Below are 22647 nucleotides of genomic sequence, written 5' to 3' on the forward strand. Positions count from 1 at the left end.
AAGAAAATTCATTCATTTTCCTTCATTTCATTTGATTGTTTTATGAATTATATATAAAATTTATATCATCATCCTTGCCCAATTATGAGTGATAGACAGGTAAATACTCTTTACATGATCACAGGGAGCAGTTGTCCTTCTTTTGTCTGTCACATTAGTCAGCTGAGTCTAATAATTATTTTATAAATATAGGTTCCATCTCCCAAATTAATCGTGTCCTCAACCCTCTCTGTGTCATACGATATTTCCCAATAAAATAAGTGACTTGTCTTTCAAATTTTAATGATATTCATTTCTGAAATATGATCCCACCTCATTCTTCAGCTACACACTCCTTTGAGCACAACATTACTACAAGTGTATGTATGCATTTGGTGGAAGGAAAGATAGCACCGGAAATTATTATCTTTCAAGCAATTCATTGATTATTTCACCCTGTATACACATTATAAAATTTAATGTCATACAGTAATATTTGTAGAGTAATTATATTGTCTCACGCCCATTTTCAACAAGGTGATCCCATAAAGTGTCAGATGATTTTATATATTAAATTTCATCAAGTAGGAACTTATTATACTCTCTTTAATTAAAACATCAGGGAATAGCTATGGCATGAGTTAAAAAATTCACTTTTCTCATGTGTCTCTCCACTTACAATCTGCCCTTAATTAAGTCTGTTGTACATATAGAGTGAAGCTTAATGTAATTGCTCCTGTGAATTGATGTGTAGAAGGAAGAAAAAAAATGTTGGCAAAATATCTAGCGAAAAAAATTTGCATGTGTGATACATCAGCACTGAGATCTCTTTGCGTTTGGCTTAACAATTAACCTTGGGTGCGGATAGAATTTTTCCAAATATTCACCCTCTTCGCCTCACCCATATAATTTCTCATCTATTTTTAAAGTATGACACAATGCGCCATAATGATAAATATTTTATTCCGCAACGCACACTGCAAGGAGTATTATCTTATTGATTGTCTTCATATGCCCGAAATGGAGAAAATTGTACATAATTTCTCATACATTGTTGCTTTTGGTGCGTTACGCGAATATGGATGACATATTGTCTTCTCTTTTGTATAGTTTCGTGTTACTTATACGTATATGATACATATATACATTTTTCTCAAGTCGTCAAATAAAGCCAAATATGTTCAGAGACAAATGCAAATCAAACAAGAAATTAAAGAACAACACATCCCCAACACTTTCGACATTTTATTATTTAACTTTTCATATAAGAAACAATAATTTAATAACAATCTGGAAAATTTGTATACAAAATAGCCTCTGCTTCCTCTGCTTAATCGAAACTTGTTAATTTTCAAAGCAACAAGTCGTAAATAAGCTATAAACTTTATTTAATAGGCAAGGTACCTCTATAAATTATAAAAGTCTCTTGAAAATACATAACATATGCACCTTCTGCTCTATATTTAAATAACATAAGTACATAATAAAAAAAATAATAGATTAGAAATTATCCACCGGAAATAATTTTAAATTATGAGATATAGATTAAGATTTTGTTGCGCATTTTAGACAAAATCGTCTTCTCTTTTCCTTTTTCTTAGCATTTATAAGGTTCTCTGCAAATACATTAGTTGTCAAGAAGTCCAAATAATTACTTAACTTTAATTTTTGGGTTGCTAAATATTTACATACTTATTCAATAAATAAAGCTCATATAAGCTTTAGTAGACGGAAGACTTTTTTTTTGAAAATCTTGCACAAAATCTCAGAATCTCACTCATTCTTTCACTATTGACCATTTTCTTTGCAATAAAATTAACTGAATTCACCATACTTGGTGTGCTAACAACTTCCGGTCCTCGCACACATGGTAGTTAACTTGAAAAACCATAATAGTAAGTAGAATAGAATGTCTTTAAGACAACTTCAATATAATATAAAATTCTTTTTTTCCATTTTGGTCGTCTCACTAAAATCATGTGAATATAACAATTTTTAATGGGAGTTATTATTGTACGAAAAACTACGAGGAAAAAAGACTGTTAGAAATTTATAATAACACACAACTACATATCGTAAAAAAAGAGAAGAGAAGAGTAGCATCAAGATGGGGTATAAGAAGAGATATATTTGTACATTTTCTTTTATTTCACATTTTATACATATTGTATGTGGTGTGTAAAATGGAGTGGAAGAGCACCACTCGCGATATTATAAACGGAATAATATCATCATTTTGCATAGGAAGTCACGTACAATGACCGCTATATAGCATGAGGTGGTTTGCTTTTTGATTGTGTTGGAGGTGGAATTTTACTTTGCCACTCTTTTTAGCTGTGATTCTTTCGAAGAAAAGAATAGCACAGCTTCTGTGTACCACCTAAAATGCAATGTTGTCCGATCGGGCTCAAACTTGGTATGAGCACGAATTAGGGTCCCCACATTCCAAAAACCGTATGCTCCAAAAAAATGTTCCGTCCGTCCGTCCGTCCGTCCGGAACCTTTCGCCAAATTACAAGAGAACGGTAATAGATAGAGACTTGCGGTCAACGGCAAAGTTTAAATATCGAGTGGAAGACATCCGATTATGACGTCAAATCCACCCCCCCACCCCTCCGTCCGCCATTTTGGGACACCACCTCTTTTTGTTTTCGCTATATATCAGTCCCTGTAATAGCTAAAAATCTGATATTTTTATATGTTATAGGGGCCATCAAGACCTTTCCAACGATACCTCATTTTCGAAAATCGGTCAAGCCGTTTAGCAAATATGGACGTCACAATTTTTCATCGAAAATCGTCCATAACTCGAGAACGGCTTGACCGATTTGGATCAACTCGGGCTCAAATGAAAGCTCTTAACAATCCCTACAACTCTCTAGAACATCCGAAGTTTCAAAAGTGACCGCTAGAGGGCCAAAAATCAAAAACAAAAATTTCGATTAGTTTTCGATGAATATCTTGAAAACTAAATCATAAATTTTGATTAAATTTTAGTATGTTATAGTTGAGGTCAAGACCTTTCCAACGATAGGTCATTGAAGAAAATCTATCGAGCCGTTTCGGAGATATAGCGCTCTAAAGTTAGCATTAAATATCTCAGGTTCTGCTGGTCCGATTTTGATCAATTCAAGCGCAAATGAAAGGTTTCGAGAAACCCTACAAATGTCTAAAACATTGCAACTTCGAGAAATGACCGCGAGAGGCGCTAAAGTCAAAATCAAAATTTTCGAAAATTTCGAACACGAATTTTTCGAAAACTAAATCATAAATTTTGATTAAATTTTAGTATGTTATAGTTGAGGTCAAGACCTTTCCAACGATGGATCATTCAAGAAAATCTATCGAGCCGTTCCTGAGATATAGCGCTCTAAAGTTAGCATATCGAGGGCTACATTGTAAAAACGGCTAAGTCGGTTCGGAGCTCACACCGACTTAGCCGGTTTTACAATGCAGCCCTCGATATGATATTTCGGGCTCTATACAAATCCGATTTTGAGCAGATCTTTATTATGTGAGATTTTGTAAGTGAACGTAGAAATTTTAAATACATATAAGTGTATGAACGAATAGTGGAACATATAGGCATCCTGCGCCCCGCGAAGCGGGGCGCCTTATATATACATATATAAGAATATAGATACATAAAAATATAAAGTAGAATTGAAACCTTTTGGCGCCCCGCGAAGCGGGGCGCTTTATATATACATATAAAGCATATAAATGTAAATGCAAAGTAAAATATAACGGTAAAATATATATAGCAGTATAGTATAGATTACTAAGAAAAGGGAATGTACATGGTAAGTTTCACTTACGGGCTGTGATTCTTCCTTCAGAGGTCAGTCCAAGTATGATATTTGATGAAGATTGAGGTGAAATGTGGCAGAAAATTCAAGTGTGTCATAAATTGGGGGTGCAAACTCTGGGGAAGGATGACTCGCGCCAGGAATCACAGCCAATGCGCGAGTTAGCCTTCCCCAGAGTTTGCCACCCCCAATTATATGACACACTTGAATTTTCTGCCACATTTCACCACAATCTTTATCAAATATCATACTTGGACTGACCTCTGAAGGAAGAATCACGGCCCGTAAGTGAAACTTACCAGTACATTCCCTTTTCTTAATAATCCATACTCTTCAGCTATCTATTAAACTTTGCATTTACGTATATTTAACTTGGCCTCTGAAGGAAGAATCACAGCCCGTAAATGAAATTTTTTCTTTCTTAATAAGAAAAAAAACCATTGTATTGAAATTCTTCTCGATACACACTGTCTTAACTTTTTGACACAATCATCTTGGTCGCGATTCTCCCAAAAGTTGGAAAAATTTTCATAGAAATAAATGAGAACTTTTGGGTGGCGACAGAATGCGCTCCAGTGAAGGAGATCAAGTGTGGAGCAGATAATTTTTGTGTGTGTTGTATATTATGGTCTTCCAGGGACAGATTTCACGGGAGAATAAACGGCCCAAAGAGGAGAAATTAAAAAGATGTCTGTACCGTTTATATAGAGTACTGACATCATTTCCTCATTAAATCGAATTTTATAAAGCAATGTACACACAAAATCATCTCACACTGACTGAATTTTATAATTATAGAATCCCCTAAAGCATGACTAAGTCCCCCTCGGCACTTAAAACACACCATACTGCAGAGGGAAGGGTATGGAATGATGGAGAAATGTTTATGTGTTTCTGCTGTGCAAAAATAAGAAATATTTCACTCCTTTTTTTATTTTTTTTATTTATGTTCCCACATTTGGCGAATTTTCCCTCATGGATGTGCATGATAAATCAATTTAACTTGACATTTTCCATGAAATTTTCAATAGAAAAATTTAGAAATATTTTGTCAAACATCACGACAAGGATTTAGCTAACCTTGAGACTGAATTATGTGCTAATGAAAGAGAATCTTTTTTGCTTTAAAAAATTTTTCTGCTGAATTTGTATAAAATGATGATAAAGAAGTTGAAATTGTACTTTTGACCGGTACAGAAAAAAATCACTGCATCTTATAGGAAGAGAGAGCGTCAAAAGAAGAAGAGACATAAGATATATAAGCAATAATAATTTCCGTGGCGTAATTCTGAAAACTCAATTACATTTTATTCCGGTTTATGAAATTTTCTTTATGAATTCCACATGTGAAATACAAAAGCGAAAAATGTGAGGGAAGGAGTAATTATATTCTCTTGCTAATCTTCCAGGTGTTATAAGGTAAATTGCCTGTGAATGTCCCTCTGTGGTGTAAGCGACAAAAAAGAGTAGGTACCACTGCTTTGTTCACCACAAATATTTGTGTTAAAAAAATCACTCAAAATACGTTGCTTTCAATTGTTCAAAAAAGTACAATTCACCAAAAAAATTATAAATGATGAGAATCTGAGAGTAATTTCTAACTTTTTTTTTACAGCGAGTTGTTCAACAAATGCTCTGGCTAATGATTTCTCCTGGAACGTTGTTACGCTTTTGCACCAAAAATATAACAAAATTTTTTTATTCCCGAAAAAATAGACGATTAATAATACAAGAAAAATGTTGCTACTCTCAGAGAAAAATAATAAAACCAATATAAACACAGTGATTAATGAAAAAATACTTTTATGAATTTTCTTTTAATAGAATGGACTTTTTTTCTCTTTTAAATTCATTCACCAACTTCACATTTATAAGAACCAATAGAGATTTTTTTTCTCTTGTTTAACAAAGTAAATTTTGCAATAATACTGTGACAACCGCCAATTATTTTGCAAAATTTATTCACTGATTTTTTTTAGTTGTATCAAAGAGGGACAATGCTCACCGTTCAGTGATTCAAAGTGAACTAACGTATGGTGAACTGGTGAATTTTCACATTTACTTGAACAACCAACCACCACTAAAAAGTATCGATATAACAAGGTGAAGTTCTTGCGAACGCCTTTCGGCTTCTTAACAGACTGACTTCACTTTGCACGAGTGAAAACTGTGGTGGCTCATGAATGCCGGCTTTTACTTCGCCTTCAGCCTCCCCAGCCGCTAACACTCCCTACTTCTTCATCGGCGCAAATATCGCGCAACTCGGCTCTCAAATTTAATACTATCTATATAATTTTCAGTGTATGTTTGCTATTTTATAGATTTATTACTGATTTTTGAAAAATTCGTAAACTTTAAGAAATACTTGATGGACTCAACAAGAATACCATAAAATATATATTTTTTATGGTAGTCTGGACACAAACCGTAAAATCAGTAAAATAGTTTATTAATTCTAGATTTGACCGAAAAAAAAGCTTCCACCTATTCTTTTGCTTTATTGTATTGAATTATTTCTTTTACTTTTCCCCCTTTCTTTGAAATAGATAAACTGATATCAATAATAATGGATTTTTTATAGCACAAACTGTGTCTCAACTAAAATACCTACAAGAATTTTTTTTAGTATAACAAATCAATTTAAAAAGTTTTTCAATTCTTGTATTGCAGAAATAAAAAAGAAAAGATAACAATTTGACGCTATAATCTAACTTTCTGCCATTTTTCTTTTAATGGAAATAATGAAAATTACTGCAAAAGACGCACTAATGTGAAGATGAATTAAGTAAAATTTATTTTTCCTGAATGAAATGAATTCAATTGGCCCACACAAGCATTTTGTCCTACGTCTCGACTCGAACGTTACCGCGGCATTATGTATATAATTACGTTCATACATAGTATATCGCATTCAGCAAGATTACTTCTTTCTTGCTCCTCTTACTTTTTCCCCAAGTACACCACCAAGGCACCAGCTTTTCAGTACAAATCCCCAACAGTACAATACATATAGAGGGATTATTCATGGTTGGTACCAATGTTTGATTCTCTCCACTTTGCCACCACAAATCTTGCAAGATCTCTTTCTGCACAAGCAGACAGCAGAACCCCTACAGATGCGAAAGCATGTACATTACAACCACCACAATATAAAATGTATCCAAATACAACATGATTTTTACTCCACACACCATCCACCGAGAATGGCTCAGAGAGCAAATGGGGGACCCACTCAATCTCTCCAATCTTCAAATGTGGTGTAAAATATATACAATTATTAACACTATTCTATATATAGACGCAATTTTTTCCTCTTGGAAAGGCATGAACATGAAACGAGAGGGAAAGAGGGACAAGTCAGTGAGTGATGTTTTTAGCAAAAGTTTCATGAATCATCAACAATGGCTATAGCATTTTGTTGTTCTTATACTGCCTCACACATATAATATACGCTTAATGCTTGAATTTGTGGTGCGAAAATCCAAAATGCTTGTAGCTGCTCTGACAAAAAATCTCTTTTCGGCACAGCATTTCATCGTCACCCATCATTTTCATAACAATCAAAATATGGTAATTTTTTGAAAGAACATTGCCTAGCCATAAAATTTTGATGTTAAAACAACATTTGTTAGGTACATAAAAGAGCTTTATAATGTAGTGATTAAGTCATCTCATTTGCAAGATTGCACTTTACCTATCTTTGAATAAAAAAAGTATTTTTTTTATCGAAATTACAAACAATTTTTTTTAGCAAAAGAAGAATCAAAGGTAATAATTTTTCTAATATTTTTCACATGTCCCAGCTTAATCCTCAAACAATAATATTGTTGCGCTATAATGGGAATAATTGGGATTATTCTGTCGTCATCATATTTTTCCTTTTCCTTTCGGGCAATCTTCATTCTTTCACCACGCCACGTCTCAATGAATTCCCTCCCCAACATATTTTTGTCGTACAAGGAGATATGCGAATCCCCATCATTTGGTTTACTATATACACACAGCGTTATACCTTTGGCAAACAACCCACCCTCGGATAAAAGAATTGGTTCGTGTTGGAGTGCAAGCAAATAGTCATAGGAGATAAATAAATAAAAGAATGGCATCGTTTTACCGAAGAACCCCACCATAATTTTCCAATGTAATGCCTCGGTAAAATAGTCATCTTGGGAATTGTGATGTGTGCTGGTGCCAAAAGAGAGAAAGGACGAATAAGGGAGCAGCCAGAGACCAAGGAAGGAAGCAATAGTAAAAGAATATGCAGGGCACACAGACTCCCCTCTACTACACTGATAGAAAATACGAATAAACAACTATTGATCCCCATCTTTTTCCCCTAACAATCTCCACAGCAACTTCATTATTGCATGGTGGGTGACACTATATATACCTACATGCTTCCTCTCACACGACACTTCCCTCTGCCTTTGAGTCATCAACTCCTTCCATGCGTTTTCCACACTCTGAATTGTTTTCTCAACTGGATATACTAGGATGAATGCAACGCTTGCATAATAATTACGTACAAAAACTAATTACGCATAGATGAGAGTAAATTGGAGGCGTTAAGCAAATTGAGGCACGCTTTTTCTCTCTCTCCCAGAACATGTGTTGCACTGCATTCCATTGCAAATTTACATGACCAATTCAGACGATTAATGCGAATATTTTTCACTCTTTTGCAACATAAAATAACAAAAAAAGGGAGTCAAACACACTTTTGTCTTTGAAAACAACCATAACTTCTGCTCTAGCTCGTGAAAAAAAAAAACGAGAAATTTGCAAAAAAAAAGAGTTATACAATGTTGCGCATCGATCATTGAACTAGAAGCGCGCCAGTTTTTTTTACCACTTTGCCAAAAAAAAAAAGAGAAAGAGCTTTAGAAAAGAGCCAGTAGAACAATACAATAATTTGTGTTGGAAAACCATACTCCGTGATATTTCCCTTGAAAGTCACCCAGCACCTCACTCGTTGATGATGATGATGTGACCAACACAGCAAATTTCTATTCGCGAATTTTTTTTTTGCAACTGTACTTCTTTTTTACCTCTTTTTTTCGCGCTACAATCTTTGAGGGATAAAAATTGCCAACACCATATACGGATTCTTGGACACTATGGAAATTATCAGAGAGTTGTGTGTATATATGGAAGGAATTGAAGAAGTAAAAATGCAAAAAAAACTTTAAAGAAATATACTTGAATAGATTGAAATTGTAAGATTTTCAAAGAGAATTCCCGCATCCAGTGAGCATTAGATGAAACAATAAATTTATATTATTGCCCAGTCTAATCCATCATATGCTACAATGTATATAAAATGTGGCAGGGAAGTATCTATCTATTCGTTCAATCGGTATGGTGAAAAAAAAATTTCTAATCTTAATTGCGATTCTTCTACTGATTACCTTCAGTGAGAGACTCTTTCCGATCTTTTTTCTCCAGCTCGTGCAAGATTATTCTGACCGTATGGTACTCTCACATAAAGCTCTCATTTATTCTTCGTTATGTATCAGTGAAGTTACCTGATTTTACGTTCCAATTGGCGAATATTCGCCCATAAGACAGAACGTCTTGTTATAATACGTATGGTTATAAAGTAAAAATAGCTCTCAATTGTGCATGGCCACTTATTACAATTTTTTTCTCTCTCTATTTTAGCTCTTTTTTCCGATTTATAATTTTTACTTTCACAATTATTAATTTGTTTAAATACCACTCCTATCTGGAAAATTTTCCAAGCCACTCCATTGAGATATCACCGTTTAATTTGTCCTTATATTTATTCTTTTTTATAGCGGTGTAGACTTATTATTCATCACTCTATTGGCATGTTATCATTTGATCGTTCTATAATATTGTTCCGACCAACAGCATAAATATAGCATTCATTCCATATCTTTTTTGTAGTATTTATTTATAAAGTTCCAGTGTATTTGACCCCATCATAGCCAAGGTAACTCTTTTAGCAAAACTTGACCATCATGACGTATTAAAACTTTATTATTTTATTCTTTGTTTTATTGCACAACTTATTATGATTAGAATTTTTTTTGTACTTATCGAGATTCGAACCTAGGGCGGAAATGGAGTATTTTGCTCACTTTTATCAGTTACACTACGAGCTGAATAAATAAATTATTGTTGTTACGTTCTAAAGAACTTTTTTTATATCTTGCATTTCCATACGGAACAAGATTGTACTAGGAGCATAAAAGTTCTTTTATGCGAAATAGCAGCTGTAATACGAGTACCTCACTGTAACTAAAATACTTTAATGTAATCTACGTTTCTCACGATGAAACTATCTCAAAATAATCGATTTTGATGTTGTTTTTCTTTAAATTAAATTTTAATGAAAGTATCAATTGAGAGAAAATTTGAGAAGGTGTCACTGCTTTTTGGTGTGTTTGTAATTAAATGTTTAATGGGATGTCACCTTAAATCAAAAAGAACATAAAAATCATATAAATTATTAAACACTTTTAGGGAAAGTTCTTTCTTGTTTGCGTTTCACTTGCAATATCACTGCAATAAAAATCCACGCTTTAATTTATGCATCAAAGCATAATAGCGTAAATATGGCAGGTTTTGTATTTTATTTTCGTTAAAGTGCCCTCAACTTCAATTTCACTAATTAAGTTTTCCATCAAAATAACATACACACACAAAAATTATTAATTCATCGCATATGCTCGTGATTCTGTAAACATGATGACCTTAAGTGCCTTTTAATTATCGCGAATGTTTTGTTTTATAGATCTTCAATTAAAACGATATATCTAAATTGGGATGTACTTATTATTTAAAATTTATAATGGGCTATTGTTGAGGAAGAGCAACTTTAAACAAAATGTGATTGAGATATAAATTATTTTTCTTGATAATTCAAGAAGTATAAAAAAGAGTCTTTTTTGCGAGATGGACGTGGGGAAAAAGAAACCTTCTCGTGGTGAGAGAATATTGCTTTGCAACAATTTATATGATAAATAGAGCGTCAAATAGGCACTAATTGTTGGTGTCCACATATTTGAGAGATTATCGATTGTTCTCCTATAGCTACATAATGGCTGACCACTCTAAAATAATTAGTGTATGAAATTTTGTGACATTATTAATTCCTCCCTTACCTGTGGCTTTGAGAGCTGCCATATTGTACACAGTTATCGCAGCATCGTCCTCTTTGACGTGGTCCCATAGGCCATCACTGGCCATTATTAGAAAGTCCTCATCACCATCCAGTGGAATGGACATTATTTCCGGTTCACTCGTCACATAGGGTTTATAGTCAACATCACCGATGGCTCGTGTGATTGCTAATTGTCCATTAACACGCCAAATGCCATTAAACATCAAACAAGCACCACCTTGTCTGGCGATTCTCTTCTGCTCCGACTAATTCAATCATAAATATGAAATAGTTAATATATGAATGGGAAATTGGAGTGAAATTGCTCAAATTATTACCTCCACGTCAGCCTTATGGGGTTTAACAGTTTGGAAAACTTTTCGATTTTTAACTAAGAGCGCCTGTGTATCACCAACCCATCCCACATAGAGCTTCTTTTCCTCTGGTCGATGTAGCACACATAGGGCCGTTGTACCACCTTTCAGAGTCTGCAATTAACCGCGCAGAGTGTATATTTGAAATTGCACATTGACCATTCAGAGGTGGTGAATATTAATGGAAAAATTCACTATTCGCTTCGAAGAGTTTATTATAGCAGCAAACAGTGATGGTTGGAAAATTTGAATTTTTAACTTTTTCGCTTACAATGTAAATGAAATGTCGGCGGTGAGCGAAGATTGACTTTTTGCATTGATGATGAACTTACATGAAATTGGTTCTTTTGGATAAAAGCTTCATCAGTCCGAATGAAGGCATCCCTGATTGCCTCTTCCGGTGAATGGGGGTAGTAGACACTCTCCGCGAGGTGGTAGTGGAGATGTGAAACACTGTAGGCTGCAGCATCTACACCTCCGTGACCATCGAAAATGGCATAGTAGCCGGTACGTTGGGAATCACTCGCTGTGACGGCGAACAATCCATTGAAATCATCAACCACCACATGCCGATCCTCCATTATTCGTCGACCATTCTTCATGGCGTACGCCTCATACTTTGGTGGCAATTTCGACAGGCATATCCGTGGCAGCATCAAATCCAATTTCGCATTGTCCAATGCCTTGAGGCATACCTCATCCACCATTGCTGTGACTGATCTCATCAGTTTAATTGGTTGATAAACTAAAATTGGCCAAAAATTTAAAAATATAATTAAAGAAGAATTAATTGGACCACTCGTGCATAGAAGAAGACTTACATTTCTTCTCGGGATTGTAGCCACAGACGTCTGGGGATTTCTGGCATTGCTGCTTAATTTTCTCAATAACGGCTCGGATTATTGGATTGAGCAATGTTGATGGACAATTTCTGCAAATGTACACACATATTTAAATAATGTTATTTACTCTAACTGAATTCTCGAAGAATTCACAAATATCAGAGTTGATGGTAAATATGGATTTAATTTTATTATTAAAAGGAAAAAATGTATTTTTATTACTTTAATAAAATGCAATATTTAGCTAATAAAATTAATCTCTTTCTAGTCACGAAAGCTTTGGAAGTATTTGATTTTTTGTTCTCTTGAAAGAATTTTCTCGTCATGACTAGCATAGGAAGTTATTCTTATAGACTTTTTGTGTTAGAATCTTATCTTTAACAATGGATAAAATTTGTTTCTACTACTACAACCGTCATATTACTACTTCTTATATTAGCTCACCTCTCCCAAAAAAAAAGAATGTCAAAGATAAGCTAAAAATAATCTTTAATCAAACAACAATACATCGTCAACTCTGATATTAAGAAATGAATGAAAAGAATTAACATTCACTCAATATTAGCAATTCCATGGAAATGTATTTTGACGATGATTCAAGCAAGAAAGCTATGAGAGAATGGGTGAGAGAAGCTGTAGGTGCGGTTCTGTGTCATCTTAAATATTGAGAATATTTCTGTCTTGCGTGTTTTCTTCCCCCACAGACGGGCATACCCATTTCCCAGTCGTAAAAACAACCCATCACGAAGGGAAAACCTTTAAATATAGATCATTCCCCTTTTCAAGAGGTGCACCAAGGTGTGTTTTCTCAGCCATTCTGGAAAATGTTACCTCTCACACAGAGAACATTCTAAATTAAATTTCAAGAAAAAAAAACAATCTCGTGCTTTGGAAAATTTCTCTTAAAGGAATTGCATTTTCTCTTATATATGTATATACTCTAAACATTCTCTCTCTTTTCTCTACTTTCCGACAATTACCTCATAAGGAATATATTTTCTATATCTTCTCTATACAAATGTGCGCAATGGAATTTATCGTTGAAGATATGGGAGAAGATGGCAAGATTATTCTGTGTGTTGAGAATAATAATTGACTTTGCGGGGCAATGGGCAGCGTAAAACCAGCTGCACTTATTATCATATAATTAATTATTATATAGAGAGAATCATTGACTGGAGAGAGAGTGTTTGGCGATTGTTGAAGTTCAGTCAGAGTTGAGGAAACTGTGAATAATTAGCTTATTGCTTTAAAATTTTAAAAGACTTCAAATTAACTTTGCATCCAGGCTCAACCAGGTGATGACGTAGAGAGCATGCCAGCCAATGAAAACGCTCTTCATGAATTTATTAACCAATCAGAGAATATCATCTTTCAAATTAGTTTTCTTCTTATTCATTTACATTTCATTTATAATAAAGTAAAAATGATTTGAATCGAAGGTGGAGCTTCACGCAAGGTTCGTTTGAATTAATTTAGGGCTCAAGTTTTTCATGTAAATGATCCAGACCAGAATAATGTTCTCTAATATATGTATCTCATAAAAGGAGGCAAGTGCTTTAATTAATTCTCGACTATGTTGTGTAGGTAGATTCATTAGGCCTGTAATTCGTGGGTATGCGCAAAGGAGTTCCATTGATTCCTTCGCAGGATTTTTCAATGTCAAAGGTTTCAAAGACCCGTCTGGAGGGCACATTTCTCATCCGATTCAAGCAAATAGGGTATCATTGGAAAGCCCTCTCGATTTCACATTTAATCCAATCGGATTTAACAATCCGACTTTGCTTCAAGCTCCACTCTCCAGCTAATCTCGGGGGCACGAGTGACAGCTCTCCTGCGAAATTGACCGCCAAATCATGTTTTTAGGAGAATTCTTATCGCGAATAGCGCAATAATTAGCGGCAAGTGACTGATTAGTCACTGTGTATGTACGTCGTTTCACAATTGTCATCCCCGACACCGCCCCACTGGGCCCCAAACACGGAGTTTTTCGCTTCGTTATCTCTCCCCACGATGATGGTCCAATCATTTTCTCACCTTGAGGACAAATATTGCAGAGCCCAGTGGATAATTTCTCCATCAATTTCATCGCTGGACAAATTGTAGCTGGACACACGGAGGGGTAGTGGATCGTTTGGATTAATTGAGGCAGCAAAAGTTTCCAAGAAACTCCGATATTCCTCCCAAAACTGCTTCTGTTCCATGTTTTCACTCACAGAATACACCTGAATCACCTGAAATCTCACTCTTAATCACTTGCACTCAATTTCTCGGACTCACAATACCTCAAACATGCAATTTTGGGGGCAAAACAAATAATTTACACACAAATTGCACGCACGCACGGCCAAATTTTGCCGCCAATTGAATCACCCACTTATGTATGTGATGATTCACATTGTGAGAACGGATGATGATGCTGACGATAGAATTTTAAAAATTTCCGTTATTTTTTTGCATTTTCATGAATTTTAATGATTTGTTTTCTTATTGACTGATGATTTTTCTGGGAAATTGCGTTAATGATTGAGCATAAAGTTGAAATTAATTGAGTTAAAATTGATTCAATATTGATTGTCGCTATTGGATTAATCAATAATTGATCAAAAATTGACCCAACGGATTGATAAAATTGAAAAACAATATTTGGTCAATCTATGATCAACCAATTATTGATCCATCATTGGTCAATTTGTTGGATTCAATCATGATTGAACATTTATTGGCTAAGATCGTTATTTTAGGCAAAAAAAAACTCCCAGATTATATCGTGCATTTTACAATACATTTATATTTACTTAAAAAATAAAATATAACTACAGTTAAATAGAAATTCTTTAAAAGCTTTCTGTAGCCAGGCTGAAAGTTTACTTTTTTGAAGCCGCTAGGTTCGAGAAAAAATTCCTATACTGGCAATTTAAATTGGCATCTTGTCTTCCCCTGCTGTCCTAGTTGTCCCTAAGAAAGATCCATTGATGCCACGCATTTGTCAACAATTGTGTCCAAAATGAGTTGATTCCACTGATTCCCATACTCGGACATATCAGCCTCGCGGTACATGTTGAGCTTCTTGTTGCTACAAATGTCGGAGGTGAGGTAGTAGTAGACCGAGATCTCCAGCAGCTGAGCATTGTTGTTCTTCATGGCCCACTCAAAGACACTGAGGACGCTTGTTTCGCTTATTATCCGCCGAATAACGCCCAAAAGGGGAATCTCAATGTCCGTCAGCATGTAGCGCATTGAGAGCTCATACGCTTCCAGTGCGGGGGTCATGTCAAATGCAAGTGGCACACATTCCAGGGATTCCGTGTGATGAAGAACTATGAGATTCAGGAAGTACTTGATGCCTGCTACACTAACATCCGTCATGTGGATTTCCTTGTTGATGGATTCCCGAAATTGACTCGTTAGCATCGAATTGAAGACATCACTGCACTCTTTGAGGATGCTCTCGCTGAAATCCACCTTCTGGCTATCCTTCACCACAAACGTAATCATTGCTTCGTCATCTCCTGAATGATTCAAAGAAAGAATCTTTTTTTATCCTGCCTAAATCCTTAAAATAAAATTAAAAAAAAAACTCACCAACTGTCGTGTAGTTCTCCTCATCATACTCCCGGGTATCAGTCGTCTCTTCAGAGCTTATCTGGCCATCACAGATACTGAGATTCCCTGCTAATGCTGTAATCCCTAGACACGCCTTCTCTCCCAATTCCGTGGTATCCGTGAGAATGATCTCCATAACGGTATAGAGAGCACTGTAGTCCACAAGGAATGTGTAGAGGAACTTTGGCTCGCGAATGATGAATGTCGTGAGAATGGCGACATGTTTCCTCATATCTTGCTCCCCAGTAAGGATATAATGAGCTAATTCCCCACGTCCATATCCAGACTCTGCAATTGAGCTCAATCCCCCGAGAACGGAGCTGCTGATGTTCTTCATCTCATCGCAGGATTGGCAATTCGTGTGATCGTACCCGGTGCGCCGTAGTTTGTACAGATCAATGACAAAATCATTCTGGAGCAGAGGAACGAAATTCTTCGTGTCCTGGACGACAAAATAGAGGATTTTGTTGCAGTACGCATGGGGATTGGAGATGAAGCGACATGCCTTAAGTAGAGCCGTCAAGCTGTCCACTTTGGCCAATTCCGGAGCATGAGATAGCCTCAGTGGCATGTCCCTCAAGAGGAGGAGGATTCTCTTAATCGTACACTTTTCCACTCCTTCAGTTTGAAGCTCTTTCGGTGGTGCTACATCCAACTGTGGAGGTTCCTGCGATGTCTCATCAATTTCAGCCTCTGTCCGGAAGCTTCCAGCAGAATTTTTGGAATCTTCATCGTACAAATGTTGGGGAATATCTTCCGTTGCTGCTGGTGGTGGTGCGATCTCCTCCTCCTCGTTATCACTGCATACAGGTGAGTAGTTTACTGATTCATCATCTGAGTCCATATAAGTACTCCGCGGAGAGCTACTTTTGGGTGAAATGCTACAGAAACTACTTGGGCTGCCGTGATTGGTGTACAAACTCCCATAGCCACTGGAACTACCCGGAGATCCTGGTTCTGCCGGTTTGGGACTTCGACTTCTGAGCCGCTTCATGAGATGCGCAATGTCCGATGCAGCAAAACGCTTTCTCTTCGTAACCTTCACTTCCTGCACCTCCTTCTCAATGGGCACATGATCCACCTTGGCGTCTGTCAGCTCTTCCATTAGCCTCTTGATCAATGCCCCAATGAGACCCTCACGCACCAACAGAACAATGCTCATTTGATCGTAGCAGAAAAATGTGAATCCATACATAATCATATCCCTCTCCTGACGACATTCTGTCTCCCGGAAGCGCTGCAGGAGCTTCTTGAGAGCTCCACTGTGACGAATTTTGGCACGATTGCACGCATCTTCAGCCAAGAGGCAAATAATATTGATGCAGCATCGAATTTCCACGGCAGTTAGAGATTTTTCCGGCTCATCGGGGTTGTATTGCTGAAGAATCTCACTGGCCATTGAGACAGCATTGGCACTTCCAATTTCCTCGCGTGAATGATAATCAAAGACCAAACTACCGAGAATTGTGAGGGCGAGTGTTCGGAATTGTCCACCACTCCTGGCCAGAGCCACAAGACATCTGAATCCATTGCCATCGGCAAGAAGGAGATCTGCTATTTGTGATGCATTTGTTTTCACCATAATCTGCAGACAGCGGAGGATTCCAGTGAAGAGATCACACTTATCTGCCCCAGTTGGTGCAACAAATTCATCATTCTCCGAACTTGGGGGCGGCGGATGTTCTCTGCCCAGAAGTCCATAGTCAAAGACATCACTTCGGACACTCTCCATGCGCTCTACCATTCTATTGAACATTTTCCGTGTGGTTTCACGGAATTCCCTGTCTGGATGCAACTTTGCCAGGGCATCATTCTCCTTGACTTCCGGTGAGACTGTGCCACCACCTGTAGCACCCGCGTTATTGGCATTTCGTGAGTATTTTATAATGATCATCATCATTCGCCTGGGAATCCCGCTTTGCCGAGCTTCCCCTTGGAACGCCGCTACTTTCCACAATTTCGTCACCAGCCGTACTGCCATGACAAGTGTGGCGATTGGCTTGGTTTCATCGAGAATCCCGCTGAGAATAGCAGCAATTCCGCGATCATTGATGATCTTTGCAATACCATCATCAGCTGCTATATTTCCCAAAATCCTACAAGCTCGGCACTGAATGCTATCGCTGGTCATTGTTCTCAGAAGTAAAATCAGTGGAGGAACAATTCCCAAGTCCCCAGCCTAGAGGAAAAAGAAAAGTTAGGGACCACCCTGTGTTTGCTGCTGCAAAAACTCACCTTCTTTGCACAGTCTTCTACGGTACAGCAATTCCCAATGATGGACAATGCCATGTCAATATTCTTCTCATTTGGCTTCTTGATGAGCTCCACTAGTGGCTTGAGCCCATCCAGTCCGCTAAACAGCTCAATTCCCGGTCGAGACTTGACTTGCTCCCGAAGCTTGATGAGAATCTTATAAATAGTCCTCTTGTCCGTTTCCGAGGCAAGGCCCTCAATGTATAGCTTCATCTCCCTACTGTCCATCATTCTACGGTGCTTCCTGAATCACAAATACGGGGAATAATGCAAAATTCTGGATTTTCTTCACAGAACAATCCGTCACTTTGTGTTTTCTATGTTTTCACTCACAAATCACAATATTTTTTCGATGTTATTACATAAAACATCGAATGGCCAGGAAGATTCAAGTGCAAAAATGAAAATCCTTCCAAAGAACATTAAATTGGTGAGGAATTAATCTCTATTTCCCCGTGAAGCAAGCTTACTAATTAGACAATCTTTTTCTCTAGTTGGCTTCACAATTGCGTGATAAATCTCTGAGCTGCGACGATGTTTCTGCGAGTGTTTTCAACACGATCCGGAAAACCCGGGATTTAAATGCCTTCATAACAGTCACCGAGGAAGTGGCTCAGAAGCAGTGGGCAGACTCGAGGGAAAGGCATAAATCAGGGAAATCTTTAGGAGATTTGGATGGTGTACCCATTGCAGTAAAAGACAATTTTTGCACAAAGAATATTCGTACGACATGCGCTTCCCGGATGCTGCAGGACTTCATTCCTACCTACAGTGCCACAGTGTATGAGAAATTGGCCCAGTGTGGAGCGACGTTGATTGGGAAAACAAATATGGATGAATTTGCCATGGGATCCGGTGCGACAGATTCAATTTTTGGACCGGTGCGGAATCCCTGGAACCCGGAACACATTTCTGGTGGAAGTTCCGGAGGTTCTGCCGTTGCAGTGGCAACAGGGAGTTGCTATGCTGCTCTAGGATCCGACACAGGTGGTTCTACGAGGAATCCAGCGGCCTATTGTGGCGTTGTGGGATTAAAACCAACTTATGGACTTCTTTCGCGGCATGGACTAATTCCCCTTGTCAACTCCCTGGATGTTCCTGGAATTCTCACGAGAACCGTCGAAGACTGTGCTACAATCCTCAATGCAATCGCAGGGACAGATCCGAAGGATTCAACAACCATTCAGGGATCCCCAAAAGAAGTCGTGCTTTCGCCAGTTCAAGATATTTCTCTGCGAGGTCTCAAAATTGGTATCCCACGGGAATACCACAGCCCACAGTTGGAGGAAAATGTTCACGAAACATGGAGATTTGTAGCGAATTTGCTAAAGGATGCAGGAGCAGCAGTTAATGGCGTTTCCCTCCCTCATACAGCATCCTCAATTGCTGTGTATTCTGTTCTGAATGCCTGCGAAGTGGCCAGCAACATGGCACGCTACGATGGAATTGAGTATGGCCACAGAGCTTCCGATGAATCCAGCACGGAAGCGCTGTATGCGAAATCAAGGGAAGCGGGATTCAATAGGGTTGTCAAGACGAGAATTCTCTCCGGGAACTTTTTCCTCCTTCGTCGAAACTACGAGAGTTACTTCAAGCAAGCCCTGAAGGTGCGTCGTCTCATAGCCAGAGACTTTGATGATGTTTTCCGAAATGATTGTCATCTCCTCCTGACCCCAACAACCCTCTCAGAAGCTCCACTGCATCGGGAATTCACTGAGCAAACAAATAGGGATCAGTGTGCGGTGCAGGACTTTTGCACACAACCCGCGAATATGGCCGGAATCCCAGCCATTAGTATTCCCATTCGTCTCTCAGCCAACAATCTCCCGCTTTCACTGCAACTCATTGGACCTCGTCTATCAGAGACACTCCTTCTGACCGTAGCCAGATGGATAGAGCATACTGTAAACTTCCAGCATAAAATTTAATTTACTAAAGTAGTTTAATTAAGTAGTCTTTGCATATCCTGCGAGAGTCCTGCCCATAAAGCTACTCACAAAGATCCAGAAGGGTACAGAAATTGCTCCCGGAACACCCGTTGGGATTCTCATAATAGCCCCAAATGGCACTAAATCGAATTTCTCGTCGAAAACTAACACAGGAGTGCTGCGGAAGTAGATGGAGATTCCAATGAGGACGAGCGACAAAACAGCCTGCGTACCATATGGGATCCCGTATCTGATGACCAGCTTGGATGTGCTGTTGAGGATTGCCAAATCGCTGAGTCTTTTCTCGGCTGCCACGATCTTTCGTTCAATCTTCACGTACGTTGTGTAGTCATCCTTCATGGAAATCCCCCGTAGCTCCCGGCGATGTCCAGCAATTGTGGCTTTCAGCTGAACCTCTTCCCTCGTGTCTGTATTTATGCAATTCACCACCTAAATGAGGATATTGTTAATACACAGGAAGTTACCAGAGAGGAAGGATAGTTTGTAATCCTTCTTACAGGTTTGGTCAGGATGTGCGCAAATGCTAGGATGAAACTAATGCACGTTATCAAAATTAGCAGGAACATCCTTTCTTTTCCCGTCTGTGCTTCTTCAGCAGAGCACAAGAGTCCAGGAGGGCAGGAAGTGCCGGAAAATCCGTAAAAAAAACAAAAATTAACAATCTGGAGATCGTCGGTTAAATCAGCTGTCATCTCAACATATTAACACATGCGCTATGTGCTGACTGAACAAACGATGTGCGAGCGAGAGGGAGTGAGAGTGGGAGCGAGAGGGAATGCTGCCCCTTTTAGACTACCGTTTTTTGGCTTTTTACACTCTGGGAAGTTTTTGAAATTAAATAAAGGAATTGATGGCAGAATGTATGAAAGATGATCCTCTATCGCAGAACAATTTTAACCCATTCCATCTTGTAGAGGATCAAAAAACATTGAAGAATCGCGAGAGAAACTCCCCAAAATCCACTGGGATCACATCGAAAAGTGCAAATAAAAATTGCAAAAAAATTCAAATATTGCGACGCCATTCGACGTTTTTTTCCCTATAAAAAATGTTTCAAAAGTTTTCTGTAGACTTGTCGCTCATTTTCTGTAGAGTTTTTTTCTAGTCAAAATAAATGTTTATTTTTTCGTTTCTGGAGTGATTTCTACATCTGAATCAAGTGATCCACAGCGAAATGAAGCTGAGGGAGGTTGATAGAACCAGCCCCTTGCAAATCAAAACAAATAATTTTTACATTTTTTTGGGCCTTTTTGGCAGTGAGAATTTAAGCAAATCTTACCGATGGGCGCAATATACCTGATTCAGATGTAGAAATCAGTTTAGTAGTCAGTATCCGGAAACATTCGACGGAGTCATCAAGCAAATCATGACCAGCACGGAAGACATTTCTGAGAGTCGCAGAACTAACTGCCCTCAAAGCTATTCTGGGATTCCTCCGGAAAGTCTCCTTCCGCGGATTGTAACACTGAGGAAGTCCACAAAATCTTCATCACCGTCTTCCCATACATCTTTCCCAAGAGCAATGACTTCCTGGAGCTGACAAAAGTGATTCTCAACTCTCATTTTGCCTCTCAGAGTTCTTTTCTGCAGAATGCCCACGAGGTTTTGCTGTAGAAATTGGGACTTCCGGAAGCGAAAGATTTGCTCCGGCACATTGAAATTGAATCAATGGGCAGTGAACAGAAATTCTATGCCCTCCTCCTTATTGCATCCGCTCTCGAGGAGGCTGCAATGTCAAGAAAGACATCCGGAAGTCTCATGAAATGATTCACAGCAATAAACTCGCAATTAGTTTGTTTTCTCAGTGCTTTGAGAGTATCATTAGATGCACAGACTTCCAAGAAGCAGAAGATTTCACAGATTCAGATGTAGAAATCACTCCAGAAACGAAAAAATAAACATTTATTTTGACTAGAAAAAAACTCTACAGAAAATGAGCGACAAGTCTACAGAAAACTTTTGAAACATTTTTTATAGGGAAAAAAACGTCGAATGGCGTCGCAATATTTGAATTTTTTTGCAATTTTTATTTGCACTTTTCGATGTGATCCCAGTGGATTTTGGGGAGTTTCTCTCGCGATTCTTCAATGTTTTTTGATCCTCTACAAGATGGAATGGGTTAAAATTGTTCTGCGATAGAGGATCATCTTTCATACATTCTGCCATCAATTCCTTTGATTTTTCTCCGTTTTTGATGCCATTCGATGCGGAGAGCCCCCCTACACCCCAAATCCCGCACCCGGACGGAAAAAGCGCCCGGAAAATGCGAGAAAATCGGGAAAAACAGAAAGTGTGAGGGAGAGAACACGAGGATTTTGCAGCAATGCGTCTCACTCACACAGCAAAGTTGACAGTGTGGGAGCGAGACATCACAAAGTTTCGAAACGTTCTTTCTCTTTTTCTCTCAAAAATAAAAAAATATTTTTTGAATTTTCCCCGTTTTTTATGCCAAAACGACGCCGCGGCGCCTCCTGAGCCCCAAAAATCACTCCCGGACGAGAAAATCGCCTGGAAAATGCAAAAAAATCGAGAGAAATAGAAAGCAAGTGGCGCCATCTGCGGATGAAAAGGGGAATAATTTGATTTTAACCCTTTCGCGTTCTCTGGGTATTTTGAATTTGGCGCTTTTTTCATATTGCAGATATTTTGAATTTGGCGCTTTTTTAATGTTTCAGATATTTTGAATTTGGCGCTTTTTTGATGTTT

The 22647-nt window shown here is 37.9% G+C and overlaps 4 protein-coding genes across 4 annotated transcripts in view; 1 reads left to right on the forward strand and 3 right to left on the reverse strand.

The window, feature by feature from the left end:
* The window catches only part of LOC129797428 (205 kDa microtubule-associated protein-like), a 38000-nt gene extending 23500 nt beyond the window's left edge, over positions 1 to 14500 (reverse strand). The window contains exons 1-5 of the mRNA XM_055839970.1: positions 14171 to 14500; positions 12113 to 12222; positions 11624 to 12036; positions 11256 to 11405; positions 10919 to 11183 (exon numbers count right to left, since the gene is read on the reverse strand). Coding sequence (XP_055695945.1) covers positions 10919 to 11183; positions 11256 to 11405; positions 11624 to 12036; positions 12113 to 12222; positions 14171 to 14337 — 1105 coding nt within the window. The 5' untranslated portion in view covers positions 14338 to 14500. The remainder of the gene's footprint in view (positions 1 to 10918; positions 11184 to 11255; positions 11406 to 11623; positions 12037 to 12112; positions 12223 to 14170) is intronic.
* Positions 14501 to 14896: 396 nt separating this feature from the next.
* On the reverse strand, positions 14897 to 18340 carry LOC129797452 (uncharacterized). The gene is made up of 3 exons (XM_055840027.1): positions 17975 to 18340; positions 15719 to 17918; positions 14897 to 15645 (listed from the first exon to the last, which is right to left on the reverse strand). Exons 1-3 carry the CDS (start codon positions 18221 to 18223, stop codon positions 15092 to 15094), a joined length of 3003 nt encoding a protein of 1000 aa, XP_055696002.1. The 5' UTR covers positions 18224 to 18340; the 3' UTR covers positions 14897 to 15091.
* Positions 18341 to 18344: 4 nt separating this feature from the next.
* On the forward strand, positions 18345 to 19938 carry LOC129797561 (glutamyl-tRNA(Gln) amidotransferase subunit A, mitochondrial). The gene is made up of 2 exons (XM_055840283.1): positions 18345 to 18422; positions 18487 to 19938. Exons 1-2 carry the CDS (start codon positions 18345 to 18347, stop codon positions 19918 to 19920), a joined length of 1512 nt encoding a protein of 503 aa, XP_055696258.1. The 3' UTR covers positions 19921 to 19938.
* LOC129797740 (guided entry of tail-anchored proteins factor 1) lies at positions 19898 to 20621 on the reverse strand. Its single transcript, XM_055840575.1, has 2 exons — positions 20439 to 20621; positions 19898 to 20370 (listed from the first exon to the last, which is right to left on the reverse strand). The coding sequence occupies exons 1-2, from the start codon at positions 20505 to 20507 to the stop codon at positions 19939 to 19941; spliced, it is 501 nt and encodes a 166-aa protein (XP_055696550.1). The 5' UTR covers positions 20508 to 20621; the 3' UTR covers positions 19898 to 19938.
* Between the last annotated feature and the right edge of the window lie 2026 nt (positions 20622 to 22647).

This window comes from Lutzomyia longipalpis, chromosome 1 (assembly GCF_024334085.1).
Source record: "Lutzomyia longipalpis isolate SR_M1_2022 chromosome 1, ASM2433408v1".
In the NCBI taxonomy this organism is placed as follows: domain Eukaryota; kingdom Metazoa; phylum Arthropoda; class Insecta; order Diptera; family Psychodidae; genus Lutzomyia; species Lutzomyia longipalpis.